At 37.1% G+C, this 20,891-nt stretch overlaps 1 protein-coding gene across 2 annotated transcripts in view; it reads right to left on the reverse strand.

The window, feature by feature from the left end:
• Positions 1 to 2,114: 2,114 nt before the first annotated feature.
• The window catches only part of LOC150081728 (uncharacterized), a 215,945-nt gene continuing 197,168 nt past the window's right edge, over positions 2,115 to 20,891 (reverse strand). The window contains exon 4 of one of the 2 annotated variants that reach the window (XM_090378832.1): positions 2,115 to 4,299. In XM_090378832.1, coding sequence (XP_090234958.1) covers positions 2,425 to 4,299 — 1,875 coding nt within the window. In that variant the 3' untranslated portion in view covers positions 2,115 to 2,424. Of the gene's footprint in view, positions 4,306 to 20,891 lie in introns of both variants that reach the window. The other variant, XM_090378831.1, reaches the window with a different exon arrangement.

Consider the following 20,891-nt stretch of genomic DNA (forward strand, 5'->3'; position numbering starts at 1 on the left):
CAACACTGGGACGCGTGTTCCTGTGATTGTTATCCCCCATCTCACATTTTCTGAGCAACCTAACTTCCCTATCAGGCAAACCAATCGTTATCCTCTTTATTACCAACATTTGCTGTCTTCCCGTGCGCTAACCTTGACTTTTTTTTTTTTTTTTTTTTGCCTCTGCCAGGAAGATCAGGTGACCCTGGCAGAGACCAGCCAGAGAACTATGGGACTGCTGGCTTACCTCCCAGTGGCGGGGGCGGCGGGCAATGGTGAGTCCCAATAGGAGCCCTATGGCCAAAAGCCAGAACAACAACAACATAATCCAACATTACTATTACACAAAATAGCATAATACACATATTCCTGGCATTTACAGAGTTCTGTATACACCACAGCAACACAGTTGTAGGAAACCACTGGCGACACCCCAACCCACATGCAGTACTCAAGATGCAGCCTAACCACTGCCTTATCTGTGCTAGCAAAGATCCTAATTATATTCAATTCGTTAATTTAATCCTTTAATAAAGGATACCACAAATAGGGGCTGTAAAGTCAAATAATGGGGTAAAGAGGTTTTAGAGTGGATTGTAGGATGTTTTCTTTTGGCCAATTGTTGATTGCGGTGACAGTTTGAAGAAATTCAAAGGTCAATGGGATAAGTTACCTACACGAGGAGTGAAGCACATAATTAGTTTATTTTCTTATCTAACTTATTTATATCTTCTTTTATTTTTTAAATATATTCCTTTATATTTTTATTATTTTTTAATTTATTTATGCTGGCCAGTGTAGCAAAAAGCCTGTGGCTTCCTTGCACTATATGGCTAATACTTTCAGTGTTAGTGCTGATATTTCTTATTTTTTTTTTTTTTATATTTCTTTGTTGAATTTTATTTTTAATTTTTAAGGTAGCCTGCAGCACAAGCAGTAAAATTCACATTCCACCTTAATTTGCATTAGCATGGAGGTATAATAATGTTCACCACCTTAGTTGCAAAAAAGATTGCCCTATCATACAGATCAATTAAAAGGAAATTAAACATTTCAGAGTTATAAGCACTTTATTTAAAGGATAATAAAATTATTTATTTGATACTGAGTTCTAATAAATCATCAAAAATAAATGGGAGAGAGCAGATGTCCATGATGTAGGTCATACTCCCAGAAATATTCTGCAATAAATATCATTTCAGAAGCTCTCTTATAATATTGTTTCGTCTTTATCTTAACTTTTATTTTCACAGTGGCCAAATGTAACATGTTTGTGTTCGCAGCAGTATATATTTAAAAAAATGAGTTTAAGTTTTATACCATTAATACTACTTAAAATGCTTGCAAAATTAAGAAATCATTATAACAACATGTATTACTGTCATATTTTATATTGTAGCAATCATTTTAAAAAATTAAAAATCACTCTGTAATTATGTAATGTAAGCATTGTATATGCCAGTGCTTGGGTTCCCAAGCACTGGAAAATACATATACTATCTGTCAAGGTAAGAATTTAAGAAACTGATGTTTATCTAAATTGAAATATTGGAAGAAAGAACAACAAATTATTTCTCTAAATCGTTTTTTATTATCTTCTCACACATCCACACCTGAGGGCAATATATGAAATATGGCACATGGTGTAAACGCCAGGCAGCAATAGTGCTGGTTGTACATGTGGGACATGTAAAAAGGGGGAAAGGGCAAAAAAGAAAAAAAAAGGGGGAGGGGGCAAGTGACCTTGTAAAATACAAATCAGATAAAAATCAACTTAAGTAGAAGTCATACTAAACAAATACTCTGTAGCACATTTTAAAATCACAATACATACAGTCACAATCACATGATACAAAATGAGAATCTCAGACTGCGAGTCAAGAATCTAAGAAAAGAAAAAAAAAAAAAAAAAAAAAAAGTGCGTTTATAAACCCCTTGAGTTCCCTGAGTTTAAACATAACCCCATGTATAAAGGGATTCTACTAGCAACTAAATAATAACTAAATGGACCCATCTAGGGAAGTTTTGGTACCACAAGCATGCAAAGGAGCACATACATTGAGGTAGACATAAAAAAACTTATTTTCAAATATACTGTGCTTTTAAAATAAAATAAAGTGACACTAGCCAGGCATTTAATGAAATTGACAACCCGTGAAATTATTGACAAAAGGACTTAACATGTATATTCCCAGATAATGGGTTTTGTAAACTGTTCAAAATAGAAAGTTTTTTTTTTTTTTTTTTTCCTTTAAAAAATGGCATAAAAAAAGATATGGCTTGCTTACATGGCCAGGCTAGGGGCCATGATGGAATTTACCACAATTCATGATTTTTAAAACTTACTGTAGAAACTGCATACTCCAATATTCATGTAAAAAAAGTCTTATTTACTTATCTGTTAATAATAGCACCCTGAGTTCAAATACTGCATTCAGGGATGACCTACATCGTTGCAGGCAAGGAAGCTACGGAGGGACTTGGAGTTTGGTAATCATTTATTTCACTTTGTGGTGAAGTAGGAGGAGGCACTTCCAGCTTTGTATTATTTTTTAATCGCTCCCACCATATTTGTTCTTGTTGGCTTGTTAATGAAAGTGGTGTAGGAATTCCATCCACATAGGCAACAGTAGCTGACACAGGCATGGATGTGGAAAAAGAATTAGCTGAGGATGTGTTAGAAAGAGCTGTTGAAGGGAGGCCAAGATAAGGAGAAGGATCTAGTCTAGAGAAATCATCGATACGACCACCATCTATGCCTGACATAAACTGGCCTCCCCCCGTATGAGGAGTAACAGATACAGATTGATTAGAAGCTGACGGAGACTTCAGCCCAGGATTTGAAGTAGGTGTGCTCATTATCACAGGGTGTCCTGAGCTGAAGAGAGAAGCAATTGCAGGAAGAGAAACAGGATGACAAGATGAAGACAGAGATGTAGGAAACAAGTTATATGTATTGATAATACTTGTATATGTATTCATAGATGTGGTCGTATTCGATAAAAAAGGCTGCGATTCTGCAGACTCACTAGAATTTGTTCCAGTACCTACATTACTTGTAGGTGTGGAAGCATTAATATTGTTTGTTGTGCCAGAAGACACACTATCTGAGGATCTTCCATCTCCTGAATGATCAAAGGCCCTTGGGGATGAGGTATTTGTAAATGAAGATGGCACTTGTTCTTGTCCCACAGGCGATTCAGATGGAGAAAATGCTGAAGAACGATTCACACTCTGCCCTATAGAGGCATTTGGAAATGGTGAATGTGAAGGCATAGGAGACTGAGAAGTGACTGGAGCAGAGTATGGACTAACATCTGATGATGATGACGATGATGGATGGAAATACTGATTATTCATATTCTGAGACTCTAGTGACTGAGATGAGAACTTTGTTGGAGGAGTGGATGTTCCACTGGCACTTACAGGAAATGATTCTGAGGTTTGAGCATCAGATCCAAATGGCTGTTCAGAGGGAACTCTACTACCTTCTCTTGTAGCTTCAGGACCATAGAAGGCACTGTATGGAAGACCATTCATTGGGTCTCGTTGATCCTCTACTGCTCCAACATATCCTTGCGTCTGTTCTTGTTGTTCAGTAGATGGCCGAAATTCCCTACCCGAATCACTTCCCCTAGAAAAGGGCCTTTCATTTCTATTTGTGCTGCCCTTTTGAAACTGATGTGCTTCAGCTTGCATTTCACTTCCATGATTGTGTTGTAATGACTGCGGACCTTTTACCCAATGTGGGGTACCATCACTTGGCGGTGTGCGAGATGACACATTTGGCATGGGCTCTGACATAACTGGAAGAGACTGATTAACGTAGGAAGACTCTTCATGTTGAGGAAGACTGCTACTACCACCACCACCACCACCTCCAATGGCACTAGAAGGATGCTGTTGGCTAATATATGATTGACTTGGATGCTGAGGACCAGATGGACTGTGAGATGGCAGTGGTGGCTGTCCGCCAAATGTATGCATATTTCCTGGAGCGGAATTAAAAGTATGAATCTGTTCCTTCTGACTTTGGCGACTTTGAATTAGAGTTTTCAAACGAGTATTCATTACTTGATGCCTTGTTGGCCCATAGTCACTTATACTTTCTTCAGCTATTAATGGTCCAAGCCTACCAGAATCCATGGGTGGCAAATGTCCATTATATGGCTGCACATGCTGAGGCTGAGGTGAAAAGCTGCCAAAATGAGGATTCACTTCATATATTTGGTTCATTCCACCAGGCACAGATCCAACAATTGATCCCGGTACTCCAGGTTTCTGTGGCCCTCCAATACCATAATCCATATGAGGAAAACCCTGCATCTTAAAGGGAAAAAAGTTTTAGTACATTACCATTACAAGTAGTATAACTAAGTACTTAAACAATATTTAACAGAATAGTTCAAGAAACATGGTTTTAACAAATGCCTGCAGTTAAAAATAAATCACAATATAAAAGTTGAATAACAAATTTTTACCAGGCATACTCAAATATTAGGACATCACATATACAGCTGTTAATTAATCATACGTCGCTTCATGTTCAAAGGAATTTATTTACGGTTCAAAAATTGATTTTGAAATTAATTTTTTATGTTACATATAAAATGAAGTTTTTTATTACCCATATATGAGGGGCTCAGAGAAAAAAGTGGTATAAATTATATTTCCTACTTAAGTGACTTAGATCATGTACCTTATAGTAAAACCCTTGTTTTATCACATGCAAAAGTGGCCTATTCCATTCTGAAGATAACAGCTAGGTAAGAGCAGAAAACAGACGCATATTGATTCTGATTTAAGATACTTCAATACTGAGTACCAGAAAGGAATCATGTCAGTGCTCGTTACTGATTACAGCAGGGATGGGTAACCCTTGGCCCACAATTGTTTTCAAAATATATATATAATAAACAACATATTGCAATTTTTGTTACTAGAATTGTGTTCATATTTTGTTGCTATAATTGTAGTTTTGTAATTTTATTTTGAATTTGTATTTCGTTCTTCTTATTAATAAAAAACAAAACTGTTTATCACAATTTTTTTGTTATACACCACTTTTAATAATCCTAAAAATCATTAAAGAAAAAAAAAAAAAAAAAAAAAAATGGCCCTCGTGTAATCGCAGACATTGTATTTGGCCCACCATTTATATAGGTTGCTCACCCCTGGATTAGAGGAATGATATTTAAATGTCTTGTAAGCCCCTAGTTTTCTAAAGCACTTCCTGCAATGTAATTTCCTGTATGTGTATTACTTGTTGTTACAGGCAGTTCTCACTTTACAAGTTCCTGGTGTGTTTTTTTTTTTTTATATCAAATATCAAAAAAATCGAAAATATGAACATTAATTGCAAAAAATGAATGTTAAACATTCATAAATACAGCATTTCAAACCACGTGCATAGCTATACAGTACAGTGTACCCCGCTTTACCATATTAATCCATTCCAGAGACACCATTGTATCGTGAAAATATCGTAATGTGAACCCAAAAACACTTTTTTGGTAATTCGTTCCATGACCTCAAAGTTGAATTTTCGCGATACAGTATAACTCTCTAAAAGGTCATTTTTATAGTGTAAATATTATTAGTTACCAATTCAAATCATTTAAAATGCACTACACTTTCATCATTATCATATGTTCTGTTATAAGAACCAATTTTGAATGGCTTTGTGATATTTTTCTAAAGCACATTTCTGGAAATGTGCTTTAACATTTCTGGAGGTCACGACCATAACACAATTTGCACTTTCTGTTATTGCAAGCAATTATAAATGGATATTAAACTCCATGTTATTGCATTTGCAAAAATACAGATAGCTGGAATTGTGTGGTTTTTTACGTTATTACGGTGAAATCTGTTTTCTCTTTACTGAAATCTTCAATCGTATAAAAAACAAATACATTTTCAGAATCTTTTCTTCATTTTTTTTAAAGCTTCGTAAACTTGTTACTCCGCATAAATCGTGTTAGTTGCAATTTGTGTGTGGCATTAAAAAATGCTTATGCATGCTATTGAAATTTATAAAGAAAAAAGATTATCGTGGAAACAAACACCTCTTAACACGTATCCCTGAGGAAACTGCAAATGCAATTCATCTAAAAACCGCGGCAATACTGCAACCAGTCATCTCTAATCTCAGTTGGCATCAAATCTCTACCCTCAACTCATTGAAACATGACTGCATTGTCATCTTGCTGGCAGACAAATGCCGTTGAACGGTCGTTTTAAACTGTATGGATTACAACGTGAAGACCCTGTCACTTCCACAAGACACGTCCCCCTATGAAATCGTTCTTGCCTCCCCGTCAAAATTTTAGAACGATGAGAGGCTGAAGTAAACAAGCTTGTTAACAGCTAGTTTCATACGGAGAAGATCACGAGTCCATACATTAGTGCCTACATGCCAAACAAGGAGGGTGTACCCTTATGACCCATCGTCTCCTGTTGTGGTTCGCCGACATATGAGCTATTCAAGTTTGTATCCTGCCTGTTCTCACCCTGGTAGGCAAGACTGCCCATAATGTTTCAAACAGTGGGGAATTCTTAGACCGAGTTAGCAGCATATCTATTTCAGATGACCAAGTGATGGCCTCATTTAATGTAGTGTCTCTCTTTACATCAATCCTGGTCTAACTAGCCATCACATGTGCAAAGGAGCTTCCAGGCAACGACAAAACCCTAAGTAGCAGATCTTCTCTGACATCCAATGACATTTGCACTGCTCCTAGATTGTGCCCGACTGGTAATGCCATTATGTTTGGTGAGTCAATATACCTGCAGGTACACGGCACAGCCATGGGTTCACCGATTAGTTCAGTTGTGGCAAACATCACAATGGAGGAGCTGGAAGATCGTGCATTTTTGGGTTTGCCAGATCTCTCTTTACATCAATCCTGGTCCAACTAGCCATCACATGTGCAAAGGAGCACATGTTATGGCTCCTTTTTGTGCCAGTATTTGGATGATGTGTTCGTGTTCATCCCTCAGAAATCAGGGGACCGGCTTCTACACCACCTCAACTCTCTGTCGCCCTTCACTCAATTCACCATCGAACTGGAGTCGGGCAATGTCCTTCCTTTCTTAGACACCCTTGTTTGACATAAGGGTTCGCGTTTAAAGACTTTAGTCTTTCGCAAGCCAATGTGTGCTGGCCAGTTTACCAACTACCGATCAGCACACGTGCGCAACCATCTTCTCAGCACCCTGTGAGCCCTACAGACACTTGCTTGGACTTACTCCAGTTCTGAAGATGATAGGCACACTGAGGTTACTAAAGTTAAGGCAGATCTGGCAAAGTGCGGATACCCTACCAGCACCCTAGATAGGTGCGCCCTACAGGCCCGTTACCATGTTAACCATGGCCACACACAGTGATGACCGCATTACGACTGCATTTATACCATAATACCTGAACCTAATGCAACAAATCTCTAGCATCTAGTTGTGAACATTTTATCCCACGGGATAAAATATTTACAACTTCCAGGGAGAAAGTTGCAATCCCTCATCTCGAGGATTAAAACACCATTTCCCCCCTACAACAAAGTGGATTGGTGTACCGTATTTCCTGCAGTGATTGCACTGGCTGCTACATTGGGGAAACTGGCAGAAGACTCAGTAATCAAGTCTCTAAGCACGAGAAAGCCATCCGTTCGCCAGACCTGGATCACTCAGTGATTGTTGAGCACTTCTGGTTAACATCTCTTGAGATGTGGAGCAGATGAGTTCTTCTGGTCAACCACTCCACATCTCGTGTTGTAGCAGTTCCTTCAACAGGAACAAAGGGTGTCACATCAATCCCATAACCGAAGCAACCATCCTCTTAGCTGATTAACTCTGGTGCTCAGAGCATTCCCGAGTATTACAACTACAAACGCAAGCCTTCACTTCAACCAGCTAATTGTTGCAGGCACCTGTAGCATGCGATTCTCACCACGCACGACCACCATGGCATTCGTATGATATTCTATATTTTACACAACTGAGGAACGACGACATCTGTCCGAAAGCTTTTGTGTGTATTTTACTTTTATTTTTTATGTTGTTCTATTAGTCATTAAACAATTTTAATCTGACCACTTATATTTATTTTCTGGTTTCCCAGTGACACAGTATTATTGTTGTATCATGAATCCTGGGCACATAGGCCTTTTCCCTGAGATTATAGGTATATTATTAGCCCCCCCCCCCAAATTCATGCTTAATCACATATTCACTGTCTCTCGTTTTTAGAATCATCTTTTGTTATTAATGTAGTGGTGCATTCCAGTCAAATCTGCACCAAAAACTGCCCTACTTTTAATTGAATTATTTATGCTTTTTCTTTTAAAAGTTTATATTGCAATATTTCATTACCATACAGTAAAATCCGATTACACTGAGTACTATTTAAATGAAAATAATTCATTACAACAAAACTATTTCTAGCCCTCGTCAACTTCCCTTATCATGAGTGCTTTTCAATCTTGTTTGAAGAAAATCATTTTCAGTGAAAAATTCAGTACACAATTTTTTTAAAGTTTATCTATGCCCAAAATGCAATTGATTACATACATAATACTAAACAGGCAGTGTAAATTTTACATTCCAAACATTTTCTTACTATTGAATACACCATGAATTGTCAAACTAATAGAGCAAACTTATCTGCGAAAAGATCTAAATCTCCCAAACACGTCTTAGTTCTTAAAAAAATACATGTGATCTCAGTTCTAATCTCAGATGTCCATTTCCACTTACAGTCTATCAAACCCCATGTACTTTTTCTGACAGAATCTCAGTTATTGGTTAATTCAACCACTTCTCATCTCAGTTGCCGAAAATAATTCCTGTATGATTCCTTTTGCCTCAAAGGTGGTACTAATGCATATGTTCATTCTGATATCCCTTGTCAGAGACCTGGTAATTTGGAATCTCCTCTTTTCGATCTTCTCTGGCTTAAAATCTCTCCACCTCAGGGTTTGGCAACCTGTGGCTTGCGAACCGCATGCGGCTCTTTGAACATGTAACTACGGCTCTTTAACTTTTAGCCTACATGAAACATAATTTAAAATGGAGTTAAAATACTTAAAAATCAAGGACATGAGGAGGTCAACTGAAATTGAGGATTTGGAAAGGCAAAAGGCTGGCTGCCCTTGCAATTCTACACAAAGGGACGGCAATAGATGGATTAAAAAAGCAAGACCAATTTGTGCTCGCTGCATGGAGTTGCTTACCGGACAAGTATAGAAATTTGAAAATATTTGTGTTTGGACTTCTCAGTTTTTGGTTTGATGTATTTCTCCGGGAAAATATTTTTGAACATGAACTATATTAAAAATAAATCAATAAATCATCCAAACAATGCGAGTCTCTCAGCATGTTTAAAGACTTACTCCAGAAGTTCAGCAGCAAAAGTCACATTAATCTGTACCTAATTGGATGTTTGTTACGTTTTTTCAGTATTAATAAATAATATTTCATATATATATATATATATATATATATATATTCTTTTTTTTTTTTTATTTATTTATTTTTTTTTTTTAATAAAACACCTTCCCACTCTATTCCATTTCTAAAAACCTCCCCCCAGCTTGAGCTCAGGTGGCTCTTTGGATTCTCTCTCTTTTTAAATTAGATCAAAAATGGCTCTAAACAAAAAAAGAGGTTGCTGATGCTCTACCTCACTCTGTCAAATTCATCTGTTGTCTTTAACGTTCTCACAACTCCATTAATCACTTGCAACTCTTTGACTTTCTCTCTTCGCAACTTTACTTTCTCCAGTCCAACGTTCCTAATAGTTAGGTAATTTTAATGTTCACAACTCCAACTGGCTTCCGTTCTGTAGTCATACTGACCCAGCTGGTCGAGATGCTGAGGCTTTTGCAGTTACTAATGACCTTGCACAGATTGTTCATTTACCTACCAGAATACCGGTCAATCCTAACCATACAGCCAACACGTTTGATCTTTTTCTCACAAACAACCCTTCTAAGTACACAGTTGAAGTCCTTTAGGTGCCTCTTCTCCAATGGAGCCTTTATCTCATGGCTACTCCCAACCAGTGTTGTTGGGCATTACAAGAATGCAAAATGTGATGACCAGTGAGATTTCTTTTCCTTGGTCAGATTGTTTCAAAATTTCTGATGTTAATGTGTGCTGAGAGTGTGTCAGTGAAATTATTCTTGTAGGAATGGAATCCTTTATTCCACACTCCACATTAAAATTTGGCCGGCCTTTTGAGTTTCAGTTTTGTTCAGTGTTGTGTGAAGTGTACAATGTCTTCTCGTAAACATTTAACTTTAAAAGATAAAGTTGAACTCATTAATGCGTATGATCGGCAAAAAAATAGTGTTCGCAATCTCGCTGCAAAATTCAAAATCGAGAAGACGCAGGTAAGCGACATCCTAAAGAAAAAGAAAATGAACTGCTCATGCAATTTTGGCAATACGGAAATGATCAGGTTCAAAAATCATTCCCAAAAACTGGTGGACTTCAAATTGACAATGTTACGTCTGAGTGGTTTTATCGCGCACGTGCTAAAAGAATTCACATTAATGGGCCTATTATTAGGGAAAAGGCTTTGGAGGTTGCGAAATCTATGGGAGTAAATGAGTTCAAAGCTTCTGTGGGATGGCTAGACAACTTCAAAACTCTGCATGAAATTTCTTGGAAAACCGTAAGTGGTGAAGGTGGATCTGTTGATACTGGGGTTGTAACAGAGTGGATCGTTAAATTGGAAGATTTATGTCGTGATTTTGAAGCTAAGGATATTTACAACTGTGATGAAACAGGGTTGTTTTTTAAAGCTGTTCCTGAAAAAACAATGAGTCTAAAAAACGAAAAGTGCCAGGGCGGAAAAATTTCTTAAGGAATGCTTGACTGTACTATTGTGTACAAATATGCTGGGAGACTTTGAACAACCTCTTGTTATAGGAAAACCACAAAATCCTCGTTGTTTCAAGGGCATCAAGTTGAATCTTTTGAATGTTGACTGGAAGTCTAATAAAAAAGCGTGGATGACACGAGATATCATGAGCAAATGGATAAGTCACTTTAACCAAAACATGATTTTTCAAAAGAGAAAAATTATTCTTTTCATGGATAATACTGCATCTCACCCGCACATTGAATTGTCAAACATTCAAATGGTTTTTCTGCCACCAAACACATCTCTAGAGTGTCAGCCCTTGGATCAAGGGATAATAAAAAATTTTAAACTTCACTACAGAAAATGTGTTTTAAGACATTGCAAACAAGAACGACGTAACATGTGCGAGTGACCTTGCAAAGAAAATCAGCATCCTAGATGCAACTCATTGGATTTCCTCTTCAGTAAACGCAATTAGAAAACGAACTGTTTTGTAAAGTCTGGCTTCTCAAACGCAAAAATTGAAGTTGTGAACAGCAATGTGGAGCACCAAGAAGAACAAGAACTTCAACATCTATTGATAATGTAGGATACTTCAGCTACAAGTGACCCTGGCTACAAGGATATAGACTCGAACCTCACTACAGAAGATGGTGCTCTAGATATCAACGACATTATCATCGATATTTTTCAAGAAGTTCCTCATGAGGATGAAGAAATGGAAGGAGGTCATTCTGTCGAAGAACACATTAACGACGAACCACCGATGAAAATAGAAGAAGCGCTCATACAAATCAATCGTTTAAAAATGTTTTTCGCCGCTGAAGAAGATACTGAAGGACTTTCGATGGTTTCTTCACTCCAAACAAATGTTGAAAACAAAATTATCAGCCGGAAGAAGGTGCAGAAGAAAATAAGTGATTACTGTATGGGCGCCTCCGTAGCCAGGTGGGAAGGAGCAGCAGTGCGTAGCACATGTTTCTTGATTAGACCGGGGTTCGAGCCCATCACTACCAAATACGGAGGATGCGGAAAGGTCAGGGAATGACCACCGCATATCCCGGAGCAATATGGCCTTAGTTGCTAATGCTCCTGAAAACCAAATAACAACAACAACAACGATTACTGTATGTATTTTTCTTAAGGTAAAGTCATAATATGCATAGCACAATTGTATGTATATTATTTACAAAAATATTGTTCAAAATCTGTATATATTTTAATTTAATTTTACATTAAACATTTAACGATTTTTCTTTCTTTCTTTTTTTTTTTTTCTCCCTCAGACTTCTTGTTAGCGGACACTTCTCTCTAACGGACAAATTTTCGTTCCCCATGGCTGTCCGTTAAAGGGAAGTTTCACTGTATCTCTTTTGGGGATTACCCTGACTTCTATCTCTCTTGGCACAAGCACATTAAAAATGTTGCTTCCTCTGCTTCTAAAAAACTTGGGTTTCTCCTTCGCTCACGGCGTTACGTTTCTTCCAAACAGCTGTTCACTCTGTACAAATCACAAATCCACTATCAGGTGAGTATATTAAATAAATTTGATGGAATACTGTTCCCACATCTGAGGGTGGTGCCCCCAAAACCTCTCTGAGGCTTCTTCATTCCGTTCAGAAGAGGGCAGTTAGGTTAATTAATGAATCATCTATAACAGAGTCTCTCCACTCGCTGTCTCACAGATATACTGTTTCTGTTGCGTGCCTCTTCTACAGATATTTCCATGGGCACCGTTCTTCTGAACTGGCTTCTATTTCCCGCTCTCTCTCTCTTTCAAAACAGTCCGAACATGTGCCAGCACCAGCCAACATCCATTTACTGTCCAACTTTAAACTCACAGAACCAACTTTTCATCTTACTCGTTTATTCATTCAACTGCCGTTTTCTGGAACAACCTTCCTTCATACGTATTTCCTGAAAATTACAGTCTACAGAAGTTCAAGCCTAATGTCAACAAATATCATCTTTCGTCTTCTCAAAATTCCAACCGAAGCACGGTACTAAGTACTATAAGTTCTAATACCTGTCATGTTCAGGGTTTTAATAATAAATAAAAAAATATATAAATAAATATACATTTCCTGATATCACTTAAAATGGCACTAAAAGATTAGTGGATGATGTTTCTCATTGGTGGCTATTGGCCAATAGCCTTGAAACATGTCTGGGTGGTGGTACTCACTGAGAATAAGTAACAATAGTCTTCTCTATTAGTGAAGCGTTACTTATTCGAGGTAGTGCAATATCATGGCAACTCGTTGTGAAGGCAGAGCACAATATGAGAAAGAGCAAATGATGCCTACAACAACTACTTTGTAGTTTCTTAAGAGTTGTCTATGGTGTATCTACACACCGATATTATATAGAAAACAAACTATACAAAAAATCCCTCATTATTGGCATAATCAACAACATTAACAGAAAAAATGTCTTACAGGTAGACAATACACATTTTCAAAAGCAGAGTATTAGAGCAAATAAAACAACAAAAATAAGAACCATAATAAGTATATCTCAAAAAAAAAAAAAAAAAAAAAAAAACCAAACCTCTCCGGTACTCTGTATCAATCCACCCACACAACCAGGATGCTCACAAAGATTAGCTGACAGATATTTAAGCTTACAACATCCAAATCCCTATTCTTGTTTTAACATCCTCACCAGAAAACTAACGTATGATTGGCCCCCGGTGACATTCAGAATTTTAATTTAAAATATTCTTTTTTTGAGAGTACAGTACAGAATTGTAAACCACTGTATGGGTATATGAGGACAGTATTACAAGAGTGTAAGTATTCATAGCTATCCATGTACTTAATGTTAATTTATTTAATTTTAATTATTAATCTTATTAACTAAATTAATAACTAGTTTTAAATGATTTAAAGCTATTAAAATTTAATTCTTACCTGATGTTTGCTAATATCTATTTGTTAACTAATTCAAGACTAAACCTTAACCGATACGACATGTATACAGTAATCAAACTAGTAAATTTATGAAAATCAAGTCACCATAAGTTATGGGTTCTACCATCTTTACAGTCACCAAAGAGGTGGGACTATCTCCAGCCACAAGCATGTTCAACCGGTTCTGTTGAACAGGGCCCCACGCTCAAATGGTCTAAATAATAATATCATCTGCATCTCTATCGAGCCTATCACCTTCTTAATATCTAGTTACCCACATTATCATCACTCCAAGAGCTCTAAAATTTGAAAAAATTAAAAATCACTATTATAAAAATAACCCATATTTATTTTTGCATATATATTTTAGAATTAATTTGTGGACCCCAGTGCCTCACAAGTAATTCTTGAACAAGTTCCCATAAAATATCTGAGAATATCTGTTAACTCTTTAAGAAAATGAAGACATTATCCAGGGACTCACATCTGGCGAATATGGGCTTGGCACACCCAGTGTCCTGAGCTGGATATCACCATTCTTCTCTTTCTTGGTGATTCCCTTCTACTTTTGTCTGTCTGTCTGTCTCTCTCTCTTAAGATAACTCGGAATTTTTTTTTTGGCTGGTGCAGCATAAGACTCAAGCTTCCTTGCACCATATAGCTAATAATAATACTCCATGCAGGTAAAGTGCTCATTACAGTTAGAGAAGGATGCTACGTGGTTTGTTATGCAATAAAGTTATTATATTAATACCACTCTTATCCCATGAAAAATTAATAATATGGTTAATTAGGCTGCTTGCCTACATTAATATATATTAAAGTGACATTTCGGGTGTCTTACTGGTATAAGAGTAGTATTAATACAGGTGACCCCAGCTTAACGCTGATAATTCGATCTGTAAAAACAGAGCGCTAAGTGAATGCGCGCTAAGCGAGCGCCGTATTACCATAAGGTAATGTGTATTTGTGAGTTGCGGTCGGTGCCATAGGATATTTCCTGATCCATAATAAACGGTAGTGAAAAGATGCACAAATGTCGGTTAAAATATTCTGCATTACATACGTATATAATTATGGGATAACTACTTACGTATCAAAATTAAACCTAAAATTCCAATTAAAATCATGAATTTAATTTAATTGATGAATTTAATCATGAAAAATGTGTCGATTTTGGGTTGAACTTTGGCCCTCTTCCAAATAAACTAAAGGGGGTTTTAATTTTAAATCCCCGCAGCGTTACCACCCAACAATAAAGTCAACCGATCCTTCGCCGCTTTGAAACCCGGCATGTTTTTTTCTTCTTTCAATATGAAACTTCTTTTAGGCATTCGTTTCCACAAAAGTCCTGCTTCATCTATGTTAAAACGTGTTGAGAAATATAACACATAATATCCCTCTTCAGTAATTTTAACAAGTTCTTTTTTGAAAGTTTCGGCTCCTTCTGCATTTGTGGCTTCTCCCTGGATTTTAAATCTATTCAACCAGCCCTTAATAGTTTTAAATGGTTCCACATTTTTTTTTTTTTAGGTGAGTTTTCTTCAGATCATTATATAGGCTAATCTTCTTTCTCTTTTTAAATAATATTTAACTTAACTGAATTCTGCATTGGATATTATCTTCAATAAAATTAGTCTCTCCATTTCAATCCTAATAGCCGGCCTAGCCCTAGTTGCTTGCAGTGGAACAGCTATCTTTCCCGCTGCTAAAATTAATTCTTTATTATTTTTTTTTTTTTTATAATTGTTCTTACAGTTAAACTTGCGAGTCCTAAATTATGGCACACATCCGCGTGTATTTGACCGGAATCGATTCGCTTCAAAGCGTCTAATTTAATTTAAAATTCGGTAATTTTCTTACATTTATAGTTTTCGTACTGTGTTCAGACGTTGTTGCTTTTTCATTCTTATCGGCCATTATTAACTCTTCGAAAATGTAACTGCGTTGGTTGCATTAATTACGATACAATATTCAAGTAAACTGTTCGTTTCGTACGATGTCTAATACGGTACTGAGTGATGACTAGACTTCGGACAAATGATATAACGCAAATATTACAAGCAGTATACTTGGTCATTTTTTTAAAATGTTGATCTCGGAACTACGTAACAAGTCATTGTATTGCAATTAAATTAGCGTGCGAGAAAATTTCTCAAGTCTGCGTGGGAAACGTTTTAATGCCGTTTTGCTATTCATTTTCAAGCTATCGACTCCATCAAATGAAACGATTTTCTTAAATATGCCAAAAATGCCATCTGTAAAAGAGCGTTATAGTGATCTGTAACAGCTTTACAGTCGGATACGGGTTATAATATAAGAACAGCGTTATAGTGAATCAGCGTAAAGGGAACCGCGTTATAACGGGGCCTGCTGTATAATAATAACCTTAATGGATAACAGCCACGTAGCATCCTCCCCTAACTATACTGAATCTAGGTACAGACCAAACAGTCTGCCTCATTCACTTCTTCTTCCTACTACTACTTTTTAGCTGACCGGTATAGCCAGGTGGGTAAAGTGCTTGCCTGGCAACCTAAAGGTCGCGGATTCGAACCTCGCCTCAGCTTGGATCAGAGTAAAATGCAAAAACTTTGGGAGGTGAATTATGGCCACAGAAGCCAATGCGCTAACAACTAACAAAAAAAAAAAAAAAAAAAAAAAAAAACATTCTTCATAAAAAAGTTCAGAATTCAGGAAAAGAAAACAGACCAGATACAACTCCTTCCAGTCCACCAAAGGCATGGTCTGAGGACAGGCATTGATAAGATCACAAACCAGCGCGCATACCAACCTGACATACAGAGTTGGGAGCAAAGTTCACCCCAAGGCTTCCATTACCCAAGAGCCCCGGATATAGGATAAAAAACTTGGCACATGTTTTCTAATGTAATGGCAATTCAAAAAATATGGTAATTGCAGAGGCGGATTTAACGGCGGACGCACCGGGCGCGCGCCCTGGGCCCCGACTTCTGAAGGGACTTTTGAGTATAAACCCCCACTTTATACGCAAAACCCCAACAAATTAGTTGAACTAATATGTTCAACTATTAGTTCAAAACTTTGTGATTATTATTATGCTATTATTAATTATATTATACATATCTTATATTCAAATTTTATTGGAAATAAAACGGTTAACATGTATTTTTATTTTCCCCGTCTCTCTCTTTTTTTTAAGGGGCCCAATATTTTCTTTTGCACCCGGGGTCTCAACCGACCTTAATCCGCTCCTGGGTAATTGTAGTATTTGTAAATGTAACTGCAATATTCTAAAATATTCAAAATTTTTAACCTTTTCTATTTTGTTTCCCCCAACAGCATGGTCTGACGACTGGTATCGATAAGATACCCGAAACGAATAATAACCTAAGTGCTCATTATTTCACCAATTTCTAGTTCTTGATATACCTGCACACCATCCCACTAAAAAAAAGTATTTAAGATCTATATGAATCTGCTATTATAACCAAAATGCTTGTTTTTTATGCAAAGGTATGAAAAGCATACATTTTTAAAATGCTTATAGTTAAGTTAAGAGCGGAAAAAAAAAAAAAAAATGTGTGCGTGTGTACCAAAACATCACAACAGAATTTGAAACCAGACTGATTATTCTCTACTAGATCCTTCATAAGCAGAAAAGTTCAATCTCGGCCAAGGTGAACTACATTGTGTATTCTGAAAAGCGCAGAACTGCCACAGGATCAGTGAACATAAGGGTGCTAGGAACATAACGTCATCCCGTAGCTGACCACTCTTCCAAAGGGAATAAGAGCGCTGCCTTAGTTCTATTCATGGTCACTGAAGCAAACCCAGCCACTTGGACAAAGGCCAACTTAGTTACAAAGCCCACGTATCAAAGCCAACGACTGCGTCCATGGCAACGCACGAGACCCACCTGACGGAACAACCAGAGTATCTCCCACAGCAGCTTGTGATATTAGACGGCCTAGAAAACCATCCAGTCTGCTGTTCGTTCTAAGAACAAGAAGAGATTAAATGAATAGAATAACAGCACCTGTAACGAAAGATTCTAAGAAAAGAAAACCAGTTTTAAGGGGACACAAGACGGAAAGATAAAATGTTAAGCCATGGGCAACCTTTTGAATTATAATAGCGAGTTTTCCATTACTGTGGCACTGCCTCTTCGCACATACTAAAAATACTAAATAAAATGCAGTAATATTTTTGGATTTTCTGCAGCTTAATGAGCATCATGAACTAATTCGTTTCTTCAGTATAACTGATGCTATAAGCCAATATAAAACGCAAGCATACTAATTTTTATCGTTCAGAGTTCTTATATTCATTTCTTATCGGGTAAAACCGTATATCGATTCTCAAGGTCATGGGAATTTCCTCGGTTCACAATAGCGTTTTCATACCTGAATGCAACAAAAGATTTGCCTGTGATTTAAATATGAACATCTTTTAACTGCAAAGCTACATTGGGGAGGAGGGTTGCTTATTGTTTGCGCAGTGTCACTTTGATATAACGGTTGTTCCCCAAGTTTATGATAAAAAAAAATAAGTTTGATCAACATTTTGTTAATTTTAAATTTACCCTACGGTATTAAGTGAAAATTATGCGCTCTTCATGGTTTGGAACCAAGTTTCACTTTGTCACGTATATATTTATTAAAAATTATTATTAAAAGTAAGATACAGCAGACTCATGATTATCTGGAATAGATGGGAAATAAATTCGCCGGACAATCTTCAGAAATGAAACTCAACGAAAGCATACATTTATGACCACAAATATTCATATTTAGTACTCTTCTATATACTGCAGTGTGAGAATTTGACATAAAATTTAATGGTAACATATAATTTTCGGAAAAAGGAAAGTAATGAAATTCGCTTTTTTCCTCGATCTGCCTTCCCGTGAAATTTACGTACTATAGTACGTAAATTTCGAAGCAGTCTTGAGAAAGTGGTATCTCTTTTTTGTTCCTTGTAAATTCGATTAAAGACTCATTCAAGCCAACATTAGAACCCTATTCAGGTTTATTGATGGACTGATTTTTTGTCCAATAAAATGAGCACTTTTCCGTTTAAACATGATGGGATTACACTGACACAAATTAAGAAGGGGAGAGAATTACAAAAAAAAAAAAAAAAAAACTCAGAAGAATGTTAGCATTAACTATATAGCAGCTTTTGAAACTGAAACAGTACTGAAAAACAAGGGTAGCTCAAGACGATACAATTTTGCAGGAACGCCTACACTTGGAGGGGGCAGACTTCGTGGTAAACCTGAAACCTTCTGAGGGACAGTGCACGTAGGCAGTTATAAAGGTGGACATACCCGCTACGGTTTTCCAGGTTACTTAACCATAGCGAGTATGGGTAATTAGATAGGACGGCTTCGTTGGATTCTGACTTGTTTTTCCGGATGCTATTAAGCATGCAAATCGTAACGTGTAAGGAAAAGAGGAATGAGGTGAGAATTACTGTCATTAACTGGATGCAAACAGTGTTCGATAACAAAATCACACGGAACACACACAAGAAAATCACACGTGCGAAAAGGCATAGGCTTATAAATTAAAAATAAGTTACTTTTCATCAGTGGATTTATACCAATCAACTTTCACTGACACCTCATAATGTTAGTTGCTCTGGCGTTTAACATACACCCAACGTACTAGGCTAAGAGGCCTGACGTAGCCGAGTGACCAGGAACACTCAAAGTGGCGCGTTCTACTTCATCGGGATTCAAGCCTGTGACTGTAAATACAATTAACGTTTGATTTAATTGATTTATTGTAAACTCCACTGACCTGGTAATCGTGCTGGAACAAGAACTATATACTGTATACAACGACAACGCTTTATTGTAAGCAGTTTGTCCTGCTGGCCTTGGCACAGGAGGCGGCAATGATTTTAAAGATATAAAATTCTTTTTGTTTTGGACCTGCAGCCATCAAAATTATGTAACATTTATTCCGAAATTAACAAACTTCGGATATAAATGGCATTATTGTCAATGATTTTATTTTAACGGCACTAGAGCTTGTGACTCATATCTGTACCACGTGTGTGCCCACGGATTAACTATATAGCAGCTTTTGAAACTGAACGACTACTGAAATCTCCGGAATAATTCGATGGGGCAAATTTTAGAAATTGTTCCGGTCATCGAACCAAACAAATAAGAAACATCAGACTTTCTGCAAAAAAAAAAAAAAAAAAAAACTATTATATTTAGGCCACCCGAATAATTAAATTCATCTGCAGTGCATTGTGTATTACGTCTGTAAATTGCGTGTGTTCTATGGTCGATTTGTTTGTTTTGGACGAAAAACCCCAGCTTCTGGGGGGGGGGGGGAACCTTGCTATCTACGCCTGAGACTACTAACTCAGCCACGGAGTGAAAAAAGCCCACCGAAGTTCTTCGCGTCATCGACTCGATCGAACAGCGATTCGAACCAAGCCCTTTTACACTGCGGGGAGGACGGTGACGATACCACTGTGCTAGGCGCGCAGGCAGACTTTCTGCAAAGGAAGAAAACTGGATCTTCAGAAGGAATGACTCCAGGAGTATAGGGCTCAATCTTCAGCAGCGAAGTTTGCGGAGAATGTTTCTAGCTAACATTCGGTTTTTTCGACAGTCTTGGAATTGAGTACAGCGAAAAAAACTTACAGGACCAACATTCTAAAACAACTTTCCGGTATTGACCAACATTCTAAAACACCTTTCCGGTATTGAACCTCAATAAACTCTCAAAAGATACTCAATCTAATCACACCAATAAAGAACTCATATTGAAATATATCTGTACATAATCCCATTTTGATTAATTGCCTTTAATCTTTTTGTTAGTCAAAATGGTTGTAAACCCCTAGCACTGTCGTGACGGAATATTGCCAATGTCACGTACTACTCACTTGTATTGTACCTGCTTTCAATAATCGTAATTTATTTTAATAATGATAATAATTTTCTATTTCTGGAATGGAGAAAGACTGCGAACGGGTTTTTCAGTTAGTGAAAGTTTTGGCAAACAAAAGAGTTCTGATCACCCTGTTGTCTAGTCAGGTGTTGTTGTTATTATTAGTCATATGGTGCAAGGAAGCCTAAGACTTATGCTGCACCAGCCAAAACAAAATTTGAGTTACCCGGGGGG

The sequence above is a fragment of the Mastigoproctus giganteus genome, chromosome 8 (assembly GCF_048544385.1).
Source record: "Mastigoproctus giganteus isolate SK-2022 chromosome 8, ASM4854438v1, whole genome shotgun sequence".
In the NCBI taxonomy this organism is placed as follows: domain Eukaryota; kingdom Metazoa; phylum Arthropoda; class Arachnida; order Uropygi; family Thelyphonidae; genus Mastigoproctus; species Mastigoproctus giganteus.